This window comes from Denticeps clupeoides, chromosome 1 (assembly GCF_900700375.1).
Source record: "Denticeps clupeoides chromosome 1, fDenClu1.1, whole genome shotgun sequence".
Lineage (NCBI taxonomy): Eukaryota > Metazoa > Chordata > Actinopteri > Clupeiformes > Denticipitidae > Denticeps > Denticeps clupeoides.
Genome location: NC_041707.1, coordinates 20,762,648 through 20,790,199, shown reverse-complemented (window position 1 = coordinate 20,790,199; position 27,552 = coordinate 20,762,648). Strand labels below are relative to the sequence as shown.

Sequence of the window (27,552 nt, the reverse complement as noted above, 5' to 3'; positions counted from 1 at the left end):
GTGTGTGTGTGTGTTTGCATCCATCAATTTCTATTTATTGTGTTTGCTTTACTGTATTAGTGGTGTATTGATTGGGATCTGTTTTTCAATTATGTGAGTATTTACTTTTTGCATTAGTGGGAACATTTTTCTGTCAAGATTTGACGAAGGAAAATAATAACTTAAAATGTTTTGGCTCTTTTATTATTAATTTGGATACTAATACTAATTTTATAAATTGTGTTAAGATAAGTCATGTTTTATTTATAATAAATAGGATACACATGGCTGCATATGATTCTATATATCTGTAATAATTATGTAAAACATACATGTGCTGATTTAGAAAAAAATATATTACTGTTAATAAAATTACAAACACATCACGTCTATATGGGTTTGTGAACTTGATAAGTAATGATAGGTGCAGTGCCTCATAAGCTTCTAGCATCCATAGAAAAGAGTACAATGTCTGGAACAAAGCTCTGCAAAGAGCAAGAAGGGTTGTAAATCTGAATAAATCCAGTTAAGTGGGAAGAGGTAAAATTATGAAGAGCTTAAAAATGTCTAAAACAGAATTCTAGTCATTTAAATGGCAATCAGTAGCACACAGGGAGCCAGTACATTGAGAGAGGAGATGTGGAATGTGGCAGATGAACTCAGAATTTGCCATTAATTTTTCTGAACAGTTCTCTTGTGTGTGTGTGCACATCATGCTGCTGTACTACATGTGGGCTGGCAACTCTGAGCTCCTGCTAATAAAACACCAATGCTGCGACCAATCCCCACCCCATCAGAGGATCCCTGTAAACGTCTCCCCTGCACCTGCGGTCGGGCCCATTACATTCTGAAATCAACGGCCCTCGTTTAATCGCGTTGGGATCTGAGCATCTGCAGCACTGATCTGTGATCAGTACTCGAATTTGCTAAAGATTTTGAGGGTAATCAGAGAAAGCTGATCTGAGATCAGTGGGGATGCAGTGGAAGTGGCGCCGCTGGAGGTATTGCAGCAGGAGTTTTACGAGGGTGGCACCGCGCCCCCTTAAATGCTGTGACTTCAAGCTTTAGAGAGGTCCGCTGCTTAAAAGCAGGAAGTGGAGGTCTGCAGATGGAATGCGTTCCTTTGTGAGTGGTGTTTAAAGGCGAGAACAGAACACATGGGAGTGTTTATCTGCAACCCCAATTTGGTATAATTAACATGGATGTGATTTAACGAGAGTGACTTTAATTGACATGCTCACCCGCTACACACATGTGGGAATTTAGATTGTGCCTTTTTTTCTTTTCTGTAACGCTCTGTGTATGTTTGTGTGTTTTAAATTCTTAGAACGTTTTGTAAGGGCAATTCTGAGCAGTAGACATCAGAACGTAGTTAGAATGTTTGGTTTAGACTATCCAGTTGAACTGAGGCCTAGATCTTCTGCAGAGTTTCTTTCAGAAATCACTTTACGTCGTAGAAGCACTTGTTTTGCTTCAGAGTAAAACAAGTTCACTGAAAAAAACCTAATAAGACGGAGGAAGAAACAGGAGGAGAAAGAGAAAAATATGGAGGGACAGAGACGAAGGGGAGGGGATGGGCTGGATGGGTCTCAGTTGACTGTAGGTCTCACCTCTGATATTTTGAACAATAATGCAGCAGCAGCTCTGAGACCCCAGTGCAAACCCTGCAAAAGAGCGGCGAGAACCTGCCTACCAAACAACCCCCCTGTGCCATGCTGAGTGTGTGTGTGTGTGTGTGCGAGTCAGTGTGCACGCTTATAATATTTGTCAAACAATCTCTGTCAAGCTTTCTGTGCGTCTCAGTGGTGCTGTTGAGAGTGATTGGTAAGAGGATAGCGCTGTTCGCTGAATTGTTATTGAGTGTCAGCAGATATGTTAGATGAAGAATGAGGAAGGTGTGTGTGTCTGTATGAATGTTCATGTGCGAGTATACGTGTGTATAGCCTTGTAATTGGACTTACATCATAGTGAGGACCATTAAAATGCAATAATAGGAAAGGAGACAAAAAACGTTTTTTCTTCGGATGCTAAAATTAAGATTCAGGGCACAGATAGGTTTAGGACTGCATAACCACACTGAACAAAAATACAAACTCCTATTTTTCATGCACTTAATTCAAAGATCTGAAACATTTTCTGCATACACAAAAGACCCATTACTCTCAAATGTTGTTCACAAGTCTGTCTAAACCTGTGTTAGTGAGCACTTCTCCTTTGATGAGATAATACATCCCTACCCACAATAAAAGGCCACTCTGCAATGTGCAGTTTGATCACACAGCACAATGACACACTTTTCATGCTGACTCCAGTAATGTCCTCCGCAGCTGTTGCCCAATAAATTAATGTTCCTTTCTCTTCCACAAACCATCTCCAAAAGTGTTTGAGAATTTGGCAGTACATCCAACTGGCCTCACAATCGCAGACCACATGTAACCAACCCATGCCAGGACCTCCACAACCAGCATGTTCACCTCCATGATCGTCTGAGACCAGCAACTCAGACTGAAGCAGCAACCAAAGATTTTCTTCATAGACTGTCAGAAACCATCTCAGGGAAGCTCATCTGCATGCTCTTCATCCTTATCGAGGTCTGGACCTGACTGCAGGTTGACGTCATAACCAACATGAGTGGAAAAATTCTCACATTTGATGGCGTCTGGCACGTTGGAGATGCGTTCTGTTCAAGCATGAGTCCCGGGTTTTACTTATCACCGCAAATGGTAGACAGCGTGTGTGGCGTTGTGTGGGTGAGTGGCCCATGGGTGCGGTGGGGTTATGGTTTGGGCAGGCGTATTTTTATGTATAACAATCACAGGTTATTGGTGCCGTTTTAAATGCTCCGAGATATCGTGATGAGATCCTGATGCCCATTGTTCTGTCATTTATCCACGACCATCATCTCATGTTGCAGCATGATAGTACACGGCCACATATTGCAAGGATCTGTACACAATTCCTGGAAGCTGAAAACATCCCAGTTCTTGCATGGCCAGCAGACTCACCAGACATGTCACCCATTGAGCATGTTTGGGAAGCTTTGGAACGGCGTATACGACAGGATGTTCCGGTTCCTTCCAATATTCAGCAGCTTCGCATGGCTATTGAAGAGGAGCGGACCAACATTCCACAGGCCACAATCGTCAACCTGATCAACTCTTTGCACGAAGATGAGTTGAACTGCATGAGGCAAATGGTGGCCAGATTTATTATGGATGAATATTGTGTTAATATTCACGCTGTCTAATCAGCACCTCTATATGCCACACCTGTGAGGTGGGATGGATTATCTCGGCAAAGGAGAAGTACCCACTAACACAGATATAGACAGATTTGTCAACAATATTTGAGAGTAATGCGTCTTTTGTGTATGCAGAAAATGTTTCAGATCTTTGAGTTCAGCTCATGAAAAATGGGAGCAAAAACGAAATGTTTCTGAACAATATTTGAGATTAATGGGTCTTTTGAGTATGTAAAAGAGGTTTCAGATCTTTGAGCTCAGCTCATGAAAAATGGGGGCAAGAACATAATATATATATTTATTTCTTGCTGCAAAGAGGTAGTTATTTATAATGCATATGTTACAGATAGGTGCTCAGAAAGAGATGGAAATGTTTTTAGTGTGTGTGCATTGGGTGCTGGCCAGGGTGTCATTTCACTCTCATCTATGATTAATGAGAAATGTTGTGACCATCACTGTATACTTTGTAAGCATTTATTGGAACAAACGTTGATGTGCAATATGCCCCAGTGTGGTCGGTTTTGTCTGTGACTTAGTTGTGGTCTTTCCCACGGAGAAATGCAGGTAGACACAGAGAGAGAGAGATTTATATATTTATATTTAGTACCTAACATGACGGTACTGGAAAAGCTTTCAGGAAGGTAGCGACCGTGTTCAGTCTGGTGGAAACAGGGAGACGTGGAGTGATAGCGAGGGAGAAAGAAAAACCACAAACCAATTCTGCACTTTATCTGCTCTTCTTCAATACATAATGTCTGCTCAGGAAATTCTTTAGTGTGCCCTCCCCTTCCCCACTTCACACACACACACACACACAATCATTTTGGTCAGTCGGTAAATCAAGGCGTCCTGTGCATGTGACTCTCCTTTTTTAGTAATAGAGGATCACCTTCCTTCTATTTACTTTTGTGACTGTGTGTGTATGTGTGTGTGTGAGAGAGGGAGAGAGCAGAGTGGAATATGCATTAGCTTCAACGTGTTTATGCAGATGTGTATCTGAGCAGCTGGTAACATTATGAAGTGCTACCCCCCCCATACCCACTGCTGTCTCTTCTATTCTGCTTCAGGCTGAACACTGGGGAAGAGAAGCCAAGAAACACACACAAATGCACACACACACACACACACACACTAAGACACATTAGTGTTCTTGTATTGTTGTGCTTAGAGCTATAATTTGTTGGATACATTTTGCATGTTGGGAAAAGGGTGAATTCATTTGTGTGTGTGTGTGTGTGTGTGTGATGGCCTACAGCTACTCTTTCTGCCAGTGTGTGTAGTGCATGAATGCAGTATAGCGTGCCTTTTCTTTATAAAAACACACTCCGTGCAACCCTGAGCAATCAAAAGCAGCTGCCTCGGCTCCCTCCCTCCCTCCCTCCTTTCCGATCTTTTTTAACTCTCACTTGTAATCATGAGATCTCTGTCACAGGAGAGCACAGAAACAGAAGTCGGCTGCAGGGAGAGTTTATCTGCCTGATAATATTGTAACATCAACAGTGGCTGATGGATGTTTTAGCTGCCGACGGTAACAGTGGCCTCTGCACATTTCCAAATGTCTGCATCCTGTGTGGCCATACGTGTGTGCGTGTGTGTGTGTGTGTGTGTGTGTGTGTGTATGGAGTCCCCTCAGATCGGCCCTTTACTCCCCTCTGCTGGCTGCCCGGTGTACTGCGCGGGCCACTTGTTGCCTGCGGACGGTCGTGATCACCTGTTTATTTTCATATAGTCTCGCATCGATTTTGCTGCTCTGCTCTGCGCCGTTTCTAATCTAATCCGCTGCAAGTGATGAATGCAACATGCGCTGTGTGACAAGATGCAACGTCGACGAGCCGCGGAGCAGAACGTGATGGAGGACGAACTGAGAGGCAGGAGAAAAAGCGTCGTAATTACTGAGCGTGAGCGCGTCCCGCTTCGTCTTCATCACACCTCATTCTCTCCCATCTGGTCTCCTCATATATCTCTTTTATTCTCCCCTGCCTCCCCCACGCAACACCGACCCAGTACTGCGTGTGAGGCGCCATGTATGAAATAGGTGTGTAGAGATATTAAATGGACGAACGTGGGCGAGGGTGCATTCACGTGCGTGTCGTGGGTTCCGTAATGATACGTTCACGTTTTAATCCAGGAAATTCGCTAGAAAAGAGGAAGTCATCTTTTTTTCTTTTTTTTTTTTTTTTGGGGGGTGGGGGGGGTTTCAAGTAGCCTTTCTAATAAGAAAATGAGTAGAGATTCAGCATTTATGTTCACTTGTCCAACTTTCTGTTTTTGAAATAGATTTTATTAGAGCATGTGCTGAGAATGCCTATTTCCAACGTGTGTGTGTGAGTATGTGTGTGAGGAAAAAATTATTTTATCATACATATGTATTAGTATGTATGGATGCATGCAATAAGGTGTGTGTGTGTCAGTAATGTTTGTGTAAAACGCAGTGCTGGATTGGAGGTAAATGTATGCAGTCACTGTCCCATTTCCATCCATTGTTTCTGGGGACAGTCCCAAGAGAGGCCCCTTCGCGTCCAGTTATAGAGCCGGAGAGAGAAAAAGGGTCACTGTATTCCTAATCAGACTAGGGGCCTAGAGAGAGAGAGAGAGAGAGATAGAGAGAGAGAGAGATAGAGAGAGCAAGCCCAGGAAAGGGAGCCAGACAGGGAGAGGTAGAGCTTTTCTTTTCTTTTTTTCGTCGGACAAAGAGAATGGCAGACATACACAGAGAGGGTGGAGTGATGTGTGGGGAACGGAGGAAGAAAAGAGCAAAGTGTGGTAAGAGGTGGCCAACCAGCAAGAGGGAAAGTAAATATGAGAACAGAGAATCAGCGAAGCTTCCAGAGAGCTCTGAGGAAAAAGAATGACGAGCCGTCGTAAGGTAGATTTTTATGGCAGAGAGGGGTGAAGAATTCAGAAGAGAGAGAGAACGGGTGTAGAGAGAGATGAAGTTAGACAGCAGCAGAGAAATGAGATACAGGGTAATGAAGTCTGAGCGGAGGAAAAAAGCCCCAGTATTTTCTCAAACACCCTTGTCCGAAAACATCCATTTTATGAGATTCCCCAAATCCTGTGTGTGTGTGTGTGTGTGTGTGTGTCTTACTTTTATGAAGCCCATCTAATATAATGTCTCCCACTCTTCGAACACTCAGGTCTGTAGATTGTCAAGGCGTGACTTGGTGGTTTTTATCTGCAGCAAATACTTCTGTCTCCATAAAATACTGCTGGGGTTAATCGTGTTGTCAACTTACACTGTCACAGCAGGGCACCAGCACAGTTTTCAATTTATACAAAATTATTATAATTCACATAAAATTAGTCAACAATAATGCAAGTGTTGTTTTTTATGTATTTTTGATATGTAACAATTTTTTAAAAAATGGTTAGAAATAGATTTATTTCCGACTCCCTTGCATCACTTCTTATGGGAAACCTCCCTTGGGATGGCTGTTACAAGGGAAATGGCAGATAAGCAGTTTTAGCAGCGGGACACATCATCAGTTTATAACAAGACACTGCTGAGGCAGGCCCACCACAGGTAGTTCAAGTCTGGTTGTGTGTCTCGCATTTAGCCATTTCACTTCACTGCCCAAATGATGTCACTCCTCTTCAGCCACAGCCAGTCACAGTTGTCTAATGGCTAGTCGATGAGCCTGTCCCCTGACTCCAACCTCTCCTTGGAGCTTTGCTGTTCAGCTTGCAACGAATCCTCTGCACCCGACCTCCCCCGGGCATACCTTGGTCTTCCAGCCTCCTCCATCTGCCTCTGCTGCAGGAAATGTAGTCTGTGTTGAGCATATTTGATTTATGATGTGGTGTTGACTGTCCACGTACGTTCCTCAGTGATGTCCACACCCAGGAACTTGGTGCTCTTTACAATCTCCACTGCTGAACCAGTCTGAGTACCGCAACTTCTTAAATTGAAAGGCTTCCTCGATGCTGTCCTACAGTCAGATCAATGACATAAGGAAGTTTTTGAGATTTAGACCAGATTTAGTCCTGTGCTTTTAACCATCACCCTTGGAGACCAGCGGGCAGCCATGACAGGTGCCCGGGGAGCAGTGGGTGGGGACAGTGACTTGCTCAGTGGCACCTCAGTGTCACCTTGGGTTTCGAACCGGCAACCTTTCCAACTACGGGGCCGCTTCCTTAAATCACTAGGCCACCACTGCCCCTGTTTTACCACTGTTTTATATTCTGCTTTGCACACTCTTGGCATTCTCTCCATGAGCTTCAAGAGGTCGTTTTCCAACAGTTTTGAAGGAGTTCCCAGAGGTGTTTAGCACTTTGGCCACTTTGCCTTCACTCCAGCTCAACCCAAACCATCTGGACTGGGTTCAGGTCCGGTGACTGTGGAAGTACATAACTCCACATGTGTTCATTCATAGTTTTGATGCCTTCAGTGAGAATCTACCAACGTAAATGTTCATGAAAATAAAGAAAACACATTGAATGAGAAGGTGTGTCCAAACTTTTGGCCTGTACTGTGTGTACAGGCCACGCACACACACACACACACACACACACACACACACAAATACACACAGTAAACATTATTTACACATCAAAACTTTTTTTGGTAATAATACTGCATTGTAGATGCACTTTAAAGGTTAAAGTATTTTTGTTCTCTGTGCAGCAGTGACACTGAAATGGTAATGTGGTGTCTGTGTTTCTGTTGGTTGGAGTGTATCATTCTATTTACACACTGTAAGGAAGGCACTGGTCCACTACCCAGGCAGCTAGCGATCATAAAGAAGTGTACCTACTGTGTTTTTAAAGTGTCCAGTTGGTACTTGTGTCCAGTTGGTACTTGTGTAAACCTAATTGAAATCATTGTCTTAGGCACAAAATTATAAATCCCCCCCGAACTAACGCACTCTCCATAAATCACAACCGCATGCCTTCACATTAATACAGGCCACCTCGCCACCATCAGAAAAAAAATGTTTTTTCGGTGATGGCTGTGCTCCTCATTAACCCCGACTGTGATCCCTCTATCCAGCCCCCGCCGCTGCCGTAACAGGTGGTTCCTGTCTGGCAGATGGGCGTATGATCCAGGTGCGTCTGGTTTGTGTTTTAATTGGCCAGTGGCGCTCAGGTGCCACTGCAGCAAAATGGCAGCCAGACAGTCACGCTTAGGACTCCCCTGTGGTTAAGTGCGATTTCCAGATGATGGTAATTCAACACAGAAATGGAACCTAGTCAGTGCCAGCATGAACGTAAGAAAAAATCAGATATAACTTTGTTGCATGTAATACTGTTGGGACCGGAGACAAATGTATTTAATAATTCATTTTAGTTTAATTTTAATTTCAGATATACTTGCTCTGTATTTAACCCATCACCCTTTGTAAGCAGTGGGCAGCCACGAAAGACCAGGGAGCAGTGTTTGGGGACAGTACCTTGCTCAAGGGGAACCCAGTGGCACCTTGGTCTGGATTTGAACTCCGGTTACAGGTCCACGTCCTTAACCGCTAGGCCACCACCAATATATTTTTCTGATCATCTGGACTTGAGCAAATCTTTCATGAGCTGCCTTTAAAATGCCTATTAAATGTTGTTTAGTTAAAATTAAAAGTGGAACTTTATGCCATATTCTGTTATCTACTGACAGGCCATGACTTGTTTTATTATGTCCACAAGTCCAAATCATAACTTCAGTCCCCTTGCTCAGTGGTGGCATAGCGGATAAGGAAGCGGACCCGTAATCCTGATCCGCCAAGGTGCTTCTGAGCAAAGCTCCGTCCCCACACACTGCTCCCCGGGCACCTGTCATGGCTGCCCAATGCTCACGAAATGTTAAATTCAACATTTCGTTGTGTCACCATGTGCTGTGCTGCAGTGTTTCACAATCACTTCACTTCACATCATTCTTTTGCTGTGTGGCTGGGAGCATTATTTACATTTACATTTACATTTACGGTTCTCCCTGCTGAGAGAGGGAACTTGGTCAGAAAGGACCATCTAAATGTAGGACCCAAGGTTCCCCAGCATTTCTGTGCACATTGCAGCTGTGTTTTGTTTTGGATATGGGTCAGCTTGGTCACCCTGACCGGTCCACCACTATGCAGCCCTATACATAACCGGCTCAGATTTTTTCAGCAATTTGAACTGCAGCAGCTCTTCTATTGGATCAGACAAAACAAGCCAACCTACATCAGTAAATTAATCAATAAGCCTTTGCTGCCTAGAGCACTGGTTCTCCAGTTTTCCTTTTCATGGACCACTTCTGATAAGTCCTGACAACTCCAGACATGACCCTGTGTACATCCCAGAGAATAAATGTTGCAATGTAATGTGAAAGAGAGCTAAATTGATGGATCCAACCCATGACATGGATCCACTCCAAAAATGTAAATGTACCCAGATTGAAACCCAGGTTCAAACCCAATTTACTATCATTGTGTCCACTTAACACTGCGCTGCTCCAAGAGGAATGTCCCTATATCTCTTGATTGTAAGTCACACTGTATAAGGGCATCTGATAAATGCCATAAATGTACCACTTGGGCAGTGGTGACCTACACTGAATAAAGTAAAATTTATTTAACCTGTCACACCTAGTAGTTTAACCTTGACATAATGTAAATAAACCTATTGTTACCTGTTAATTACATTTTTTTTTAGTTTTGCCAGTGTTTTCTTTTTTTAGTGTAGCAGGTAAGGAAGCAGACCTATAATCGGAAGGTTACGGACTCAAATGTTTAATGTGCCACTGAGGTGCCACATTTCCAGTTAGAATAATATGTTTGATGACATGATCTGTTAGATGTTTGTGTTGTCCTTGGGAAGGTCCCATCACCCTTGGTGAGCAGTGGGCAGCCATGACAGGCGCCTGGGGAGCAGTGTGTTGGGACGGTGCTTTGCTCAGTGGCACCTCAGTGGCACCTTGGCAGCTCGGGATTCAAACCGGCAACCTACTGCTTACGAGGCCGCTTCCTTAACTGCTAGGCCATCACTGCCCCAAACACAGGCCTTTGATGAATGAAGTATGTTTGCAAATTAGCAAAGTCAGCAATGCTTCTATCTTGATGGTGTCTGTTCTGATCACTTATTACATCTTCATAAATTCTCCCACGCGGTGCTAGCATCACAAAGGACCTCACAAAGTCATGCAAATTAATTCAGGCTTTTAAGCAGACGAGGAACACAAAGCACAGTGGAAGCATTTGCCCACACAAAAGGTGTAGTTGTCAAGGTAATTCAGTGGTTAGCCTTCATTTATGGCCATATAGTTAAAATAGTGATCCTATGACCATAGGGTACTGTGGATCTAGGCTCCTAGGTTATTCTTAGGCCCAAACGCTACTTCCCCCCATTAGCCCTACCACTTGACCCACCTGCGCTTTTATCACATTATCCATGTGGATAGAAGATAATTCCAGTTTGCGAATAATTATTTGTATTAGTAACATAATGGCACAGTTTTTGGATATGTGCAGCCCAGTAGTAATACTGAAAATTAGTTAAAGGCAGACCCCCATTGTCTCTACTTTTTTTGTAAAAAGATTTTTCAAATCCTGGGAGGTTTTCCTGCTCATAAGAATGAAATCATTCATCTGTCTTAAGAGGAAAAGAAGTAATTAGGTAGAAAAAGTGGATGGTCTGAAACAAGAAATTTTTTTTTGTCAAAATATAAATTTTGACCACACTAATCCTGGCAACTACTGAAATGGGGAGACTATTCCATAATTTAATGTCAGATTTTACCTTTAAAAATTGTATGGTAAAATTAGGTGAATATAAATTGGAAAATGATTGTGTAACATGAATGCATAAATATTTAAACCCAGTATGACTAATCTGGAAAAGAAAGTCCAATTGAGGTTGAAAGGTCTCAGTAACAGGAAAACAATCACTTTTTTCCAGGTTAAGTTTGTAAACTGAAAAAGACCCAAAAATGTGCTAAATACTGAGAATGGCAGGGACAGAGACAGCCGGGTTGGATACATAGAAAACAAGATCATTAGCATTCAATGATACTTTATGTCCTGTGTGGTTGCGAACACAGAAGAGGAGGGCTGCAAGGCGATAGACAGAGGCTGAATGGCAAAAGGCAAAAGGCAAAGGTGAATGCGGACAACCCTGGCATGTACCACGTTTCACAGAAAAGTAGGCAGAACGAAACACTGTCCTGGGGAGATGTATAAAGGAGACAAATCCAGGAAACAAGCCTGTCTCGAAAACCAAATCTACATTCACCAGGCTTCTGGGGAGAAAGCACCATGAAAAGTAAGATAACTAAATACGAGATCATTGACTAGCTCTGCATTTCTTGTTGTCAAACTATGAGGAAAAATAATACAGTCATACTACATGTATAGTACAGTCGTTTATTCAGGGGGAGATATTTTTGCAAGCAGACACATCACTATGATGGCACCTCAATGGCACCTTGGCAGTTTGGGATGTAATAATAATATATCATTAAGGTCTGTGGGCACATGTTTAGAACATTTATTTAATATTTCTAAAGCTGACCCCTCAGAATCCTTCTTTTTTGCTTTAAGGCCATTTTCTCTGCACTTTGTGAACATCCATCTAAAATCATGCATTTTCCTTGTAATTGTTCCTGGATGAAGTCAATAACACACCCTTTGTAGTCCTTTCATCAGCTGAGCCTGAATCAGTATGCCCAGAAAATGAGTCTATGTGTGTCTGTGTCTATGTCTTAGGGACAGTGGTGGCCTAGTAAGTAGGGAAACAGACCCGTAATCAGAAGGTTGCAGGTTCGAATCCCAAATTGCCAAGGTGCCACTGAGGTGCCACTGAGCAAAGTACTGTCCCCACACACTGCAAATGGAATAACACACAACACATAAACATGACAAAGGACATTGTGGATATTGTGTCTGTCCCAGGCAGACAAGTAGCAGCAATATGACAATATATCAGTGTGTGGATGTATTTAGAATAAAGTGTATGTGGTAGATGATATGCAATGATAACAATGGCAGTAGTAGTGATATGACATGATATGATGACCATAACACAGCAGCACAGTGTGAGGTAGTGAGAGATTTAAATGCAGGGTGTAATACTTCAGTTACAAGTGCAGAGTGCAGTACTGATGTTCAGTTTGGGAGGGAGAAAAAAAAAAACATCTGCAGATGGTTTAAGGTGATGTGGATGATCCTGGGGACAGCCTGGGGGTAAAAACTGTTCCTCAACCTGGCAGATTACCTGGAGTATCTTCTTCAGGAGGGCAGGAGTGCGAAATGTCTATGTAAGGGGTGTGAGGGGTCCTGCACAATGCTGCAGGCCTTGAGGATGCTGCGCTTGTGAAATGTGTCCAGTAGTGGGGCCAGAAGCATCCCTCTGATACCAATGATGTTCTCAGCTATCTTCACTATCCGCTGTAGGCTCTTGCGATCAGAAGTGTTGCAGTTGCCGTACCAGACAGTACCTCTGTAGAATGTAGTGAGGATTTTAGCAAGCCTCCCCCCATCCAGGAAATGTAGTCTGTGTTGAGCATATTTGATTCATGATGTGGTGTTGACTGTCCACGTACATTCCTCAGTGATGTCCACACCCAGGAACTTGGTGCTCTTTACAATCTCCACTGCTGAACCATTTATGATGAGTGAGCTGTGGGCAGGATGGGATTTTCTGGAGTCCACAATGATCTCCTTTGTCTAATTGACATTCAGAGACAGATTGTTGCTCACTAAAGGTGAATGAAATTGAAAATAAATCTCAATTAGATGAGTTCTCTTCATCACTAGGTGTTTATCGTTGAGTTTTTAGGCATGATTTTTTTTATTCGGTTCATGGTATTTGAGGGGCTCTGTACACTACCCTTTGTTAAATCTGAAGTTCAGTGAACCAGCACTGTCTTACTAATGTTAATTTTACGATTGCGTTAGAAAAATAAATATTTAAGAGTATCAGTGAATATTTGAGATCCAAATGTCCCTGGTAGACTTGAAATGAACATCTTTCTGGGACATCCCATCTCTTTCCCTTGATGATAAAATTGTTATGGGAGAGGAATGCTGAGTATTCTATTTTCCTTCAAGCCTCATAACTATGACATCCCTGTGAGATTTAATATGAGAGACATATGAAAAGTAAGATTGAAATTATTTATATTAATCAGTAGTTACAGGGATAGTCCCCCCAGGAGCAACTTAGGGTTAAGCGTGTTGCTCAGGAACACAATAATGAGTGGGATTTGAACCTGGGTCTTCTGGTTCTTAGGCGAATGTGTTACCCACCAGTCTAATACTGCCTGGCTTTTTTCTCTATTGTTAATCTGAGTAATGTGATGTTGATTCTAGCCCTAGTCAGTTTTCAGTCTTAGTCTTAGCCTTGGCCTTGGTCTTGCCTTAGTGTGTCTTGGTCTTGGTCTCGGTACCCTCAAGTCTCTGCAATGTCTTGGTCTTTTTACCATCCAATCTCGGCAACGTCTTGGTCTCGGTTTAGGCAGTCTTGATTGCAAAACTAGTGGCCAATAATGGCAAACTGTTATATAAAATCTTAGACATGGCTGATTGAGAGCAAGCCCAAGGAGGAGAGCGGTCAAGTGATGGATCCAGAGCACATTTTAGATCAACCTCCCAGAATCAATAAATGTGTATTTAAAAAAGGAAGGTTGATCATTAATCTATCAACAAAATATGCATTGTCAAAATTTGGGGCATATCTATCAAAGAGACCATGTGTTGAAAAATGACACCAGAAACAAGATACTGCCCACTTTTATCTGCAAGGACATGGCTACCCCTGGATTTGGAGTTAAAGGTAGAATGAAAAACTGCCTTCTACATTTAACCCATCACCCTTAGTGAGCAGTGGACAGCCATAAAAGGTGTCCAGGGGGCAGTGTGTGGGGATGGTACTTTGCTCAGTGGCTTTTTGGGATTCGAACTGGCATTTTTCTAATTAAGGGTCTGTTTCCTTACCCACCAGGCCATCCAATGCTCCACAAGACCAGCTACTGCTCCATTTACAAGTGATCTTTATTGCAAAGATGGGTTTCCAGACTACATCACAATGGACACGCTTTAGATGGGCCTAAACTTTGGATCTTTTGATCTGGTCACCAATTTCTTTAACATTCCAGGTATTAAATTACAGGTGAACCTGTCCCATTAATGTTATAATAAACATAATTTTGTTGTAAACCAATGGATGTGTGCAGAATGATTTTACCAAAACCAGTATTCACTGAAACTGTCAGCCATCTGATTCCTCTGTTCCTGTGAGAGAAACCCCCCACCTTTTTCCAGTACATTTAGAGAGCAAGCTCAGCCCCGCCCCTTTTAGCCTGCTGGAGCTCACACACACAGAGACACATGCACATGAACCTGCAGTCTGTGTCTCACTCATAGGCAGAGCAGCCTGACTAACTGGTGAACTTTTCACCACCACACGGCAACACCGTAAATGATAGAAGATTTTTGACACTTGAAATATTGAACTTTTTATCTTGATGCTCACCAATTTTAGTGTGAATTGGATGTTCTGTTAAATTGAACATGAACATTCTGTATGTGAGATTTTAGCTAATGGATGTGAATTGGAAATTTGTTCAGAGTATTAGGTCCTTCTGGCAATTCTGATGTTCTGTCTCAACCTGGCATCTAAATCGTTCACATTTACGCCATTTATCAGACACCCTTATCCAGAGCTACTTACAATTAGTAATTACATTGACAGCCCCGGAGCAATTTAGGGTTACGTGTCTTGCTCAGGGACACGATGGTTGTAAATGGGGTTTGAACCTGGGTCTTTTGGATCATAGGCGAGTGTGTTTTAACTGGGGTGAATAAAATAGTGTAGTCACGGTTTAAATAATATTTTAATCAAAATTAGCAGGAGCTCAAAAAACACGTCTCACTCCATCTTCACCTACGCCCCAACACTCTATTAAAGATTTTATTTGTTTTCCAAAATTATTTTTCTACTAAATGTACATGCATAGTATAATAAATCTGTTTGTAATAATGTAATGAGTCATGTCCCATTTCAATCCCCTTTCTTTGTAGCTTTGTTCTGAAGGGCCCTTCAAATCCAGGAGTAGGGTTAAGGGAGGAAAAGAGGATTGGGCCTTCAGAAAAAAGGTCGAAATTTCCCAAATGTGTACATTTTATCAGATTTTAATTACAAATGAGCAAAGTCCCCCAAATGTCAGCATTGTCTGTACCTGTCAGTGTCAGCCATGTGGATTGCAAATGATTGAACTTGTCCAGGAGTGCATAATTTGAGTTTCTGTGCAGAAATGCAACCTCTATTTACCGAGCCCTGCAGCCTGAAGTGCAATCAGCATGGCCTTCGCCTTCAAATGGAACTGACCGATCACGTCCTTCTCAATTTGACTTGAAGTGCACTAATGGCTGCCTGGCGTTTAAAACTCGGCCCTGATAGGAGCGTGAGTGGCAGCAGGGAGGCGGCAGTAATATGGGTGGCGGCGGGTGAAGGGAGATGGCAGTGATAGCTGCAGCGCCGGGAGACGAGCAGCGTTCCCGTCACACCTATACTCTCAACCTGCGGCGTCTCTCGCCGGTTTGTCATTTCGCAATGAGCAGGTGAGAAGGAATGGGGTCCTGGTTCTGATTCAATTCCAGACCTGGGAGGGAGAGAAAGTGCGACAGAGGCAAAGGGGGGAGGGGGGAGAGGGAAGGAGTGGTGGAGGAGATGGAGAGAGAGAGAGAAGATATGAAAGGGGGTGCAGCTCGTCTGGCAGGTTGCGAATGAGAGAGAAAGAGAAATGGAGTGAGAGTTGGGCGGGAGTGGGGGTTTGGATAAGTGGCCGGTGGAAACAGGATGGGAACGAGAGGGTGAGAGATTGGGTGTCGGGTGTGGGTGCTGTTCTCGACACTGGACATTAGTCCTCTGGAATCTGTGTTTCAGGAAATCACTTTCTCACACATATTTGTATGGACAGTTGAAGTCACACAAGCATGTCTTCTGTTCACACATTATCACACAAATCTCCCCAATACACAAAGACACAGGTATTACAATTCCACTCATTACCGGCTTCAGGAGTGTTGGTCGATTGAACCTCAATGAAAGCTGCTTTCCTGAGTAATAAGAAATTTTCAAAAACTTCTTAAAATCCTGAGATCCTGTTTCCTGAGGTTATGTCGAAGGAAAACAGACATTCGGCTCTTAAGATCTTCTTGAAGCTGTCAGGCTAAAACTGTTGCAGGCTTCTGCTTAAAGGTAGACACTGATGTGTTGAAAGAGGTTTGAGATGCAAACGTGGATCCTTGTTGTACTTGACAACAAATGAATTATTGGTATCTTAACCGAGGGTGACAACATGCTAAAGTCAGCAAATGACAGTTCAATAATATATTCAAATGAATAGTGGTAGTTATAGATAATTCTTTATAAACAACCAATGTGTGGTGTTTGTATTCACAAACTTGACCTAAAGACAAATGTTTTTCTATTGTAATAGGTTTTCTTTTTTATTTCACATAAGCAACAAAGGAAGGACCACTGCCTCTCAACAATTTTATTAACAGAGACATACACGCATTTCTTACTTTTTACTCTTTCTAACACTCACAACTCCCAAGCACACACACAGTTGATATCACAGTCCTAGATGAGGTTGCACACATGCATGAGTCTCACCACTCAGATGGACACCACCAGCAGAGAAGAGGAGCTGAAAAACAGAGAAATGGACGGAGAAGGATGGAACCATGCTGGGAGAGATAGCAGTGAGATGGATGAAAGGCGCTGAGGGAGAGCAAGAAACAAGATGGGCGAATGGAGAGATGAGGAGATATAGAGATGGAATGAGGACGGAGTGAAAAGGCACCAAGGGAGGGAGCCTCTTTAGTGTTTGGTCTTATTTTATACCAAAGATGAACGCCAACAGTCTGTACCATGTCTGATTTTCTCCAACAAAATAATAAAGTTGTGACAAAACTTTACCTTTAATCCCAACAAAAAACAAATCATTTGCATTGATGCCTGGAAATGAATGTACTGTGGTGATAACATGTTGCATGTAGAATTTCAGTCTGAACAGAGAGCGTTAGAGGAAGAATTTAAGGTGCAGCTTCTCTCACTCATTTCATTGTCTCTTTTTTGAGAAGAAGGATGACAGGCTGATTTTAAACAAAATAACAGTCAGGTGCAGGTCAGGGTCACACCAGGGTCACACTCAGGAGAAAGCGTAGGGTAAAAAAAACAGGATGTAACGGGATGAAAAAAGCTTGCCGTTTCATTAAAGTTGAGACCATGCCGGAGATGAGGGTAACAAGGAAATGAGAACAAACAGGCTGTCATTTTGTGTTTCTTATTGTTCTTTGTCAGTTTTTTTTTTTTTTTTTGTAAAGGTCAGCGTTCTCCTTTTTCATTATGGTCCGATGGATGAGTGAGTGAACGAGTGAATGAGTGAGAAGGAAAAAAAACTAAGATTTATATCAGGAACCCAAAACCCCACTGTTCGGATTCTTGATCATTGCTGCGGTGACCAGTCACCTGGCAACGGGATACACAATGGCATGGTAACCTTGGTGACAGTGTGGTGGTCTGTCTGTGTGTGGAGGTAAAGGGGGCTGAGAAAGACAAAGCACTGGAAGTGAAGTGTGTGTGTGTGCGTACCTGACTGGTACAAGTTGGTACCATTCTTCTTATACATTTCCTTTAACCAAAGGAGCAGCAATTCTGTCTTTGAAGGCTTTTAGTTCAAGGCCAAAGTCACAATGACACACTTCCTGGTCTTGAGTGATGCACAAGAAAACATCAAAACAGACAAAATCACACAGCGTGCTGTGCAAAAATATTTATTCATGTTAAAAACAGTAAACAGTACAACTGGCCTTGACCTTAAGTCCCAAAAATGGTATCTTTTCTGGTTATGGGTTTCTCCTTGAAAACCCGCCCTTCAAAACTCCCAGGGTAGGTCACATTTGAATTTAGTAGATCCCATCTTGCCAGAACCTGTACTGCAGCTGTTTTAGGCTGTATGAGGCACAGACATTGCTCTCCTGCTGGTCCCATTCATGTCAATTTAATTCAAGTGTACTAGCACGCTAGGTTAGTAATTAGCACCCCTCTTTACATATCTAATCCATAATATTCTACATAATAAACTACACTGAATTAGCACAAGGGACTGGAAGTTACAGTTGAATATTGTGGGATATAACATGACATTATGGAGAGTGGAGCTATTTGTAAAGTGCAGACTATCGACCTTAGCATTGGATAACACTGGATATTTGACCGTTATGGCTGAATCAAGTCAAAGACCATCAATCTTCTCTCCTCTCTTCTCTGACATTCTTTTCATTGTTCATTAAAAAACCACATGGACAGATTTTTCCTCTCGCTTTGGATCAGACAATGTTTGTTCTCTCTACTTCCCCTTTTTTATCTTAATTTATTCAGCCATCTTTTGTTTTCATTTCTCATTCTGTTAAATTCCTTTTTTATTATTAGCCAGAAGGCCCTAATGTACCTCAATCCACTGAGAGCAAAACCCTGAGCTTATGTTGCTGGTTTTATTAGTGTGGATAGAGATGGTGAGAGAGAACAGAGGGGGGGGGGGTCTACGGTGAACCAAAAAGAAATTTAAAAAGAACCGAGTAGGTATAAAGAGAGATATGAATTAGTAGAGGGCTGAATGATCCCCCCTCCCCCAACCCGTTTCTGCTCCCTTGCTGTCTCACTCTTTATTCTCTCTGTGCCTCCTCATTCCTTCTCTCTCTAACCCTCTCTCTTTTAAATGCTCCATTTCAAAGGGCCGAAAAGAAAGAGGGAAATCAACAGCTGCCAATGTGGCTCGCTACTCCACTTATAAACACGCACAAATTCTAATGGGGGAAATGGCACCGTTACCACGACAACTTGCCTGACACATGTGGAGAAGAATGGAGGGAGCCTGCCTGGAAAATGAAGGTTTTAAAAAAACGAGAGAATAAGAAAGATGGAAAGGGATGCAGGGGTTGAGGCATGCAGTGTGTGTGTGTGTCCAAGTTTTTTTTGTTAATGTGAGTCTGCCTCTTCACACTAATTTAGTTGGTTTACTGATATAAACCTTCACCTGCCACAGGAAGCCAATCAGAATCTGGCCACACACATTCCAGCTTTCATCCCCCCCAAAAACAAACACAACTGACTGAAGCTTCTCATCCGTGTCTGATGAATGGGGTGAACTCACTAGGGGGTGACCATGTGGGAGCATGTCTTTCCAACATCACACATCCTGAACATCACAAAGCTGGGAGGGACATTTTCAGGTTCTGGACTGAACCTTACTGTCGTGATCCGGACCGGCAGGGGTTACTCCGGATCCGGAGTCCGGACCGGAGTTTCATGTTCGTCTTGTGTAATGTTCCCTGATCGTGTTCACCTGGTGTATATTTATATAATTGTATAAAACTATCCTGTTCTGTCTGTTCGTCGTCGGGTCATTGTGCGTGTTAATGTTCCCTTGTCTTGTGAAGTCCGGTAATCGCCAGTTCCCCGCCATGATCCATGTCATGTTTTTAATCAGTTCCCCAAGCGTGACAGACTCTCAGCGGCCTACGAAAGCTACCGTGGGGTCGAGAGGATCTGTCACGTGGTCCATGTTCCCCCTGGCGATTCCGGAGGCGGGGAGTACCGACGAATCCGTGCGACCGGACCTCGATGGCCTACGAGGAGACCGGTCGCGCAGTTCAGATGCTCCCGGCATTAACCGAGACGAGGGAGGCGGCGAACTTCCCAGCGGGGCGTGCCGGAGACTGACCGGAGTGACGGTGCCTGCGGACGGCGGACAGGATGCCGGTCCCCCACGGACGAGCCGTGCTTTGGCCCGGGCCTGACACCGCCGGTGCAGGACAACCGCCACTCGTCCTTATGGACTTCTCCCCCCTTTCATGGACCATTTTGTGGTCCCAGGTGGTCCCAGGTGGTAGTGCCTTTGAGGGGGGAGTAATGTCATGATCCGGAGTCCGGACCGGAGTTTCATGTTCGTCTCGTGTAATGTTCCCTGATCGTGTTCATCTGGTGTCTATTTATATAATTGTATAAAACTATCCTGTTCGTGTCTGTTCGCCGTCGGGTCATTGTGCGTGTTAATGTTCCCTTGTCTTGTGAAGTCTGTATTAAACCCCTGTCCTGTGATCGTGCGAATGCGTCCTCCTTCATGCCATGTCCAGCCCACCCATGACACTTACATATTTTTCTGCACATTAAACCAGCACAAAGAGCTGTCTCTTTATTCCATGAACTCATCATTTTTATGAGATGAAGTGTTCTATGTAGATGAAGTGAGACTGTCCAGCTTCATGGCTGTTGGTCGAGGCTGGTTGATTCTCCAACTTCTCTTCCCACTGGTGCCACACCTCAACCTGACCATGTGCCAGATCAGACCACTGACAAGCCCCATTGAGAAATGAAAGAGCTTTTAATTAAGTGTTTTTATCACCAGGCCTCCTTAGGGAGGCTCTATGTGTGTGTGTGTGTGTGCGTTTTACTACCTCAATGCATCATTGCCCCACACAAGCAGATGGATGGATGAAAGACAGAGAGAGAGAGTGTGACAGTAAGAGAAATGGGGAGAGGATCTCATTTAGAATAGAGAGCACAGAGTGCAAAGGCAGGCCTGTGAATTAGGCCAGTGTCCATTAATAATGAATATCCAAAATAGCGCATCCACAAATCAGATCCCCAGGACACACACAGCAATTTCAGGCACCATAGACCCAAGAGCAAAAATACTGCAGCACCTCATTTCTCTCTCTTTCACATACACACACACCCCTACCACCCAGACACCGGTCCACACAAAAGCCTCCTAAACAGGGCAAATCTGGGACAATTGTAACTGATTGCTAATCAGTTGCCTTTCTATGAAAAAAAAAAAGAAATCACCTGCTAGCTTTCCCCACAAAGTCACTGAAAGAGATGGAAGGTTTCCTGCCAGGATGCCCAGTGAAGGTACGCATGCACATCGACCCAATGAGCCTGCACACACACCACTACATAATGACTATACAATCATCAACACACACATAAACCTGCAGGAATAATGATTTAAAAGGCCAGACACAATTTAGAACTTCATACACATCTTCATAATGACATTAATTTTGCATCGGTGTTGGAATGTAATCTAATTTTATGCACCGCTACCTTCACATGCATGTATATATGATGATAACAAATGAATTCTCCAGCATGTACACATAAAGACACACACTCTCCTAAAACACATCAGTCATGGCTTTGAGCAAATATAAGAAAAAAGGGGGGAATTCAGAAATAAATGAAGCAGGAAGATAATGCTGCAGTTAATGCTGTTGCAATGCTGCTGCAATGACTAGCAACCCGGGGACCTGTGTAGACCTGAGTACCCACTTTCCCTCTGTGTGCAATTTGTATGTTCTCCCTGCAACTTTATGTGATTCCTTTGTTTTGGCCGGGGAAATGAAGCTTAGGTAAACTGGTACAGCTAAACCAGCTCTGGCATTTGTGTTTGTGAACGTCCTGTCTAGGGATTATCCAGTTTCCCCAGACCTGGATAAGGAGGGTACATTCATTCTGAAATAAAACAGTATAAAAAGAGGAAATATGTCTCTTGGCTACTTTGTCCAAGACAGCTGAAGACGTCTTATTTTAATCATCTCCAACTGCTCTCGGTTCCACCACTCTTGTTTTTCTTAACAGAGAAAATAAGGTCTATTGTTTTTTTTCAAAGAGTTCCTGGCATGTTGCAGTACACTCACACACTGTCTTGGCGCTCCGACAAAAGCAGTGCAATATAACCAAAGTACAAAGGTCTTCCTCATATCAGTGAAGACGAGTAATGTGACACAATGCTAATGACCTTGAAAGCATCAGATGGAAAGATGGATAGGGGAGAGAACGAGCAAAAAAAAAACTTCTTTGGCAAATAGCATATGTAATTAAATATCAGCACTGCGCAGCAGTGCCACAAAAGCGGGAATGAAAAATGTGTGGTATGTTTTTTTTCTCTGTGACTTCCATTGACACAGAACATCGTGGTGAGATATATATTTAATCTTCATGTCAGGAGAGGTTGGGTGAGGTGGTAATTTCCAGTGCTTTTTTGAGACACTCATACAGACACACACACAATCACGTTCAGTCCAGAGAGCAAATGAGTTTCTGTGTCAGGTCATATATATATATATATAGTACAGGGCAAAAGTTTGGACACACCTTCTCATTCAATGTGTTGTCTTTACTTTCATGACAAATCATTGTGTCAGACATGTCCTGAGATGTGTTAAAGTTTTTCCATGGACATCAAATGGTGACATTTTACAATAGCAGCAGTAAAGTTGTGTTTAAACTAATGAAGTCGATAAAAATGTTAAAACCTTTTTCCACCCCATACACATATTATTCCTACAAAGTGGACACAATGCATGATGTTTTTTGATAGATTGGTAGATTCTCACTGAAGGCATCAAAACTATGAATGAACACATGTGGAGTTATGTACTTGTGAAATAACTGAAAACATGTTTTATATTCTAGTTTCTTCAAAATAGCCGCCCTTTGCTCTGATTACTGCTTTGCTCACTCTTGGCATTCTCTCGATGAGCTTCAAGAGGTCGTCACCTGAAATGGTTTTCACTTCACAGGTGTGCCTTATCAGGGTTAATTAGTGGAATTTCTTGCTTTATTAATGGGGTTGGGACCATCAGTTGTGTTGTGCAGAGGTCAGGTTACTACACAGCCGACAACCCTATTGGACAACGGTTAAAATTCATCATATGGCAAGAACCAATCAGCTAACTAAAGAAAAATGAGTGGCCATCATTACTTTAAGAAATAAAGGTCAGTCAGTCCAGAAAATTGCAAAAAAAATGTATTGTGTCCCCAAGTGGAGTTGCACAAACCATCAAGCGCTACAACAAAACTGGCACACATGATGACCGACCCAGGAAAGGAAAACCAAGAGTAACCTTTGCTTCTGAAGACAAGTTCATCCAAGTCACTAGCCTCAGAACTCAGAGGCAACAAGTAGAAGAGATTTATTTGGGCCAAGAAACACAAGGAATGGACATTAGATCAGTAAAAATCTGTGCTTTAGAGTACAAATTTAAGATCTTTGTGTTCCAACCTCTGGTTCTTTGCGAGATGCAGAAAATGTAAACGTATGGATTCCATATGCCTGAATCCCACTGTGAAGCATGGAGGAGGAGGTGTGATGGTTTGGGGGTGTTTTGTTTGTGACACTGTTGGGGATTTATTCAAAATTGAAGGCACACTGAACCAGCATGGCTACCACAGCATCCTGCAGCGACATGCCATCCCATCCCATTCCATCTGGTTTGCGTTTGTTCATTTATTTTTCAACAGTACAATGACCCCAAACACACCTCCAGGCTGTGTATGGGCTATTTGACCAAGAAGGAGTGTGATGGAGTGCTGTGGCAGATAACCTGGCCTCCACAGTCACCGGACCTGAACCCAATCGAGATGGTTTGGGGTGAGCTGGACCGCAGAGTGAAGGCAAAGGGGCCAACAAGTGCAGAACACCTCTGGGAACTCTTACCTCTTGAAGCTCATTGAGAGAATGCCAAGAGTGTGTAAAGCAGTAATCAGAGCAAAGGGTGACTATTTTGAAGAAACAAGAAAATTGTACCTTCCTAAATTCTCCCACACCACCCCTCTGCTACGTTCCCTCCACTGGCTCCCAGTAGCAGCACGCATCAGATGTGTTTTTATTACTTTGTATGTGTTACATGTACACATGTAAGTTCGTTCTGGTATTGTGTAACAGAATTAAGTAATTTAAATATCTGTGGTGGGCTCCGTGATGGGTGAATCTAAAATCTGTATGTTACATAGGTAATAATCTGTGTTCTCACAAAGATGCAAAACTAATTTGTGTGTGTGTGTGTGTGTGTGTGTAGGTAATAGGCAGGTAATGATGGACAGGCCACCTTGTGTCCGAAAGCAATGTGATACATGGTCCTGGCTGCCAAGGTAACAGGCTACAGGCAGACAGGTGTGTCAGGCATCTGATCACTGAACAGTGAAATGTGAGGGAGGAGGAAGAGCGAGGGGGGAGAAAGTGCAAGTGGATTAACCTGTGGGATCCCAGACTACAGTGTAAAGCTTTGAGCTACTCTGGTTTCTAGTGTGTGTGTGAATGTATTTGTTTTGTGAATATAAAACGTTGCCAAAAGACATAAAATGACATAAAAATGTAGCATTCCCATTTCCCAATATTCTGTTCCTCCTTCCTTCGGCTGCTCACATTAGGAGTCACCCCAGCGGATCAGCCGGTCTGGTTGTCCCCACAATTTACACCAGATGCCCTTCCTGACCCAACACTCCCAGTTTACCAGGGCTTAGGACCAGAACCATGAAATAAACAGTCAGTTTTGGAAACTGGTGCTGGAAACTGGTGTTGATATTTTACGCAATTAAAATGGTAATGATAATGATTTATAAGAGTGTGTGTATATGTGTGTGTGTGTGTGTGTTTGTGTGTGTGTGTGAATGCTCTCCTCAATAGTTAATGAGACAAATCCATAGCATGAATATTTGATGAAGACATGTGTCCCATATGGAGGGGGTCAACCACCCCACGCACGGACACCACACACACACACACACACACACACACACACACACACACACAAACCCAACCAGCCAATTTGTTTTTGGTGTATCCAGACTGTTTTTGTGTGTCTTTATCCACAGTAAGTAGTGTTTTCTTTCATGTTTCACTTCACCCTTCCATCACTGAAATCCAACACCTGAATATTAAACACAATAGTTCTAAGGAAATTATTTGGTTAGACACATAATTTACCAGAGGATTACCAAGACTGTAATACATTTCTAATTAAAAAATATCTGAAAGCAAATGAAAATTGAAGGTATGTTCAGAAAATGCCTCACACAGCCAGTGACACTGAAGTCTGCATGGACTAAATTATCTTTCACACAAAACACAATCAATAACCATGCTCTCCAAAATCCATGAAACCTTTGATTGTACATGAGCTGTTTTCAAAACCTTCTACCTTCTCTGCAAGTATTCAAATATACAGAAAATCAGCACAGTATCATCACAGCAGCGTATCTACAAAAGAATTACATAATCATTCCTCCACAAGGTCTTTTGCGTCTACTCAACCAATTATTTCCTGTAATGCCATCAGGCTGTTGATACTAGGAAACATTACTTGTAAAACAGCCTTAATTACCTCATCCGTAATTAATGATTGCACAACTTAATTGACGTTGTTTTTCAAAGGTTGCTTTGCTGCTGGACAGGCTGGTTAGAAGAGCTGACTTTCAAACACCAGTGGTGTAGAGAAGGGCTGTCAACAAACTCTTACCCATCATGGACAATACTCTCTGCACAGCATCATCACAAGCCAGCACTCTCCTGTCTCCACAGAGAGTCTGAGGAAATCCTTCACATTTCAGGCCTTACGGCTCCGTAACTCCTCCCAACGTTATTTTATTTTTTTTTATTAATCCTGAAGGAAATTGCTTCTCTATATTTAACCCATCACCCTTGGTGGGCAGTCATGACACGTGCTTTTGCTCAGTAGCACCTCAGTGGCACCTCAGCGGACCAGGATCTACTAAGTCAGTTCACTTTCCATAATGTCTCTCAAGGGTCTCAGACCCCTCATGCCGACCCCTCACCCCTCAACCCTTTAATGGGATGCCAACCCTAAATAGATGTGGATACACATGGGGAGGGGATCAGTTGATCAGAAACCGAGTGGAGGGACATCAGAGTCTGTGTGACAGAACCAACAACAACATTTGGGACAGATCCTCTGTTTCAGCCTTGAACCACTGAGGACACCAGACCACATTGCGCTGACCTGGGGGGGTATTTATTCAAGGGTGTGAGTGTGCAGTGTGTCCTCTGTGTTTGTGGAATAGCATTCTGAAAGTGATTCTTTTTGTCACACACTGCAAGCACAGCACACGGTGACACAATGAGATGTGTCCTCTGCTTTAAACAATCAGCCATGACAGGCGCCCACGGAGCAGTGTGTGGGGACCTTGCTCAAGAGGGAACCCAGTGGCAGATTGGCAGGTCAGGATCTGAACCTGCAACCCTTCGATTACACGTCTGATTCCTTACCTGCTAGGCACCATGGCCACCCTACACCCCACCACTGCCCCATTCTTGTTCTGTCTAATCGCAAAAAAACTTTAAATGATAGTACACCACTTAAAACCCAGAATAGAACTGGACAATGGCTTCATCAGCACACTGGATCAAACCCAAGAACAGGACAAAAATGAGAGGGAAGATGATGGCTTCTGACGTATAAAAATGATGACAATAGTGTCTATCTCATCGGCGAACAATAAACCGATCACAAAAGAACTAATGTGTTTGGAGCTGGTGTTGTTCAGCTTGAAATGGGGATGCAAGTTGCTGCAGCACATTACAACTCGGTGCAGCCAATAATGCGAGTGGAAATGTAGCTGAAAGTAAAGTGTTTTCAACATTGAACAGCAGTTTGTCGACCACTAGTTTAAAAGACTGTAGCAGGTATGCCTGAATGCTTCAAGACAATTTGCATTTATCAGTGTTATACAAAATGTAAAAATAGCAAGATAAATGTAGAAGAGGAAGGATGTGGCACATTATCTATATTGCAACATTATCCCGAATAGCTATAAACAATTTAAAATTCATAAGGCTGGTGTGGATTAGATATAAATGAAATTTTTATCGCAAATTAGTGTGTATTGAACCATAATGCTTTCATAACTGAAATGAAATAATTTAAAATTGGCAGTTGGGTCGGTTTAGCGCATGCTGGTTAATCAGATTTATTTGGGATTCTGTATGTGCTGAAATCTTGATTATCAAAGATAAATAAGTGCTCAATAAATCTGAATTTGACTGAGAATATGAACTAATTTGACAATTTTATGTATTTGGCAGTCCAGTGGGGAAACTATAGTAAATCCGGGAAGCGATGTGTCTTTTGTTGGATCTGATGATGTAAGTATAATTTCTTTCTTGTAGATTTCTAGAGATTTCACACTCATTGCTAAGTGAGTGCATTGATTTGAAGGTGTGTCTTCAATGTTGCTGGTACCAGTACTCTTTCCTCCACACGAGTACCAGTCTCTCATGTTTATACCTCACACACACCTTCCATTTCACAATAATCAAGAGAGAAAAACACACAGCTTGGACAACTCCTGCTGTGGCAGGATAGGGAAGGGGAGATGGAGGGAGAGAGGGAGGTGGGTGGAGCATGGAGACAGACGTTAATTAAACCTCTCGCCCCAAACATGCTGAGCCCATTTCCCACCCAGCCCCCCAACTCTCATGCTCATAATCCTCACATGAGCCCTGCACCTACACATAATAGCACACAACCACGCTCACTAGATCACATACGCAATGTATA

At 42.9% G+C, this 27,552-nt stretch overlaps 1 protein-coding gene across 1 annotated transcript in view; it reads left to right on the top strand.

Annotated features, from left to right (window-relative positions):
- The first annotated feature begins 2,989 nt into the window (after positions 1–2,989).
- serpinh2 (serine (or cysteine) peptidase inhibitor, clade H, member 2) overlaps positions 2,990–27,552 on the top strand; it is a 60,534-nt gene continuing 35,971 nt past the window's right edge. The window contains exon 1 of the mRNA XM_028996414.1: positions 2,990–3,168. Within this exon, the coding sequence (XP_028852247.1) occupies positions 2,990–3,168 (179 nt within the window). The remainder of the gene's footprint in view (positions 3,169–27,552) is intronic.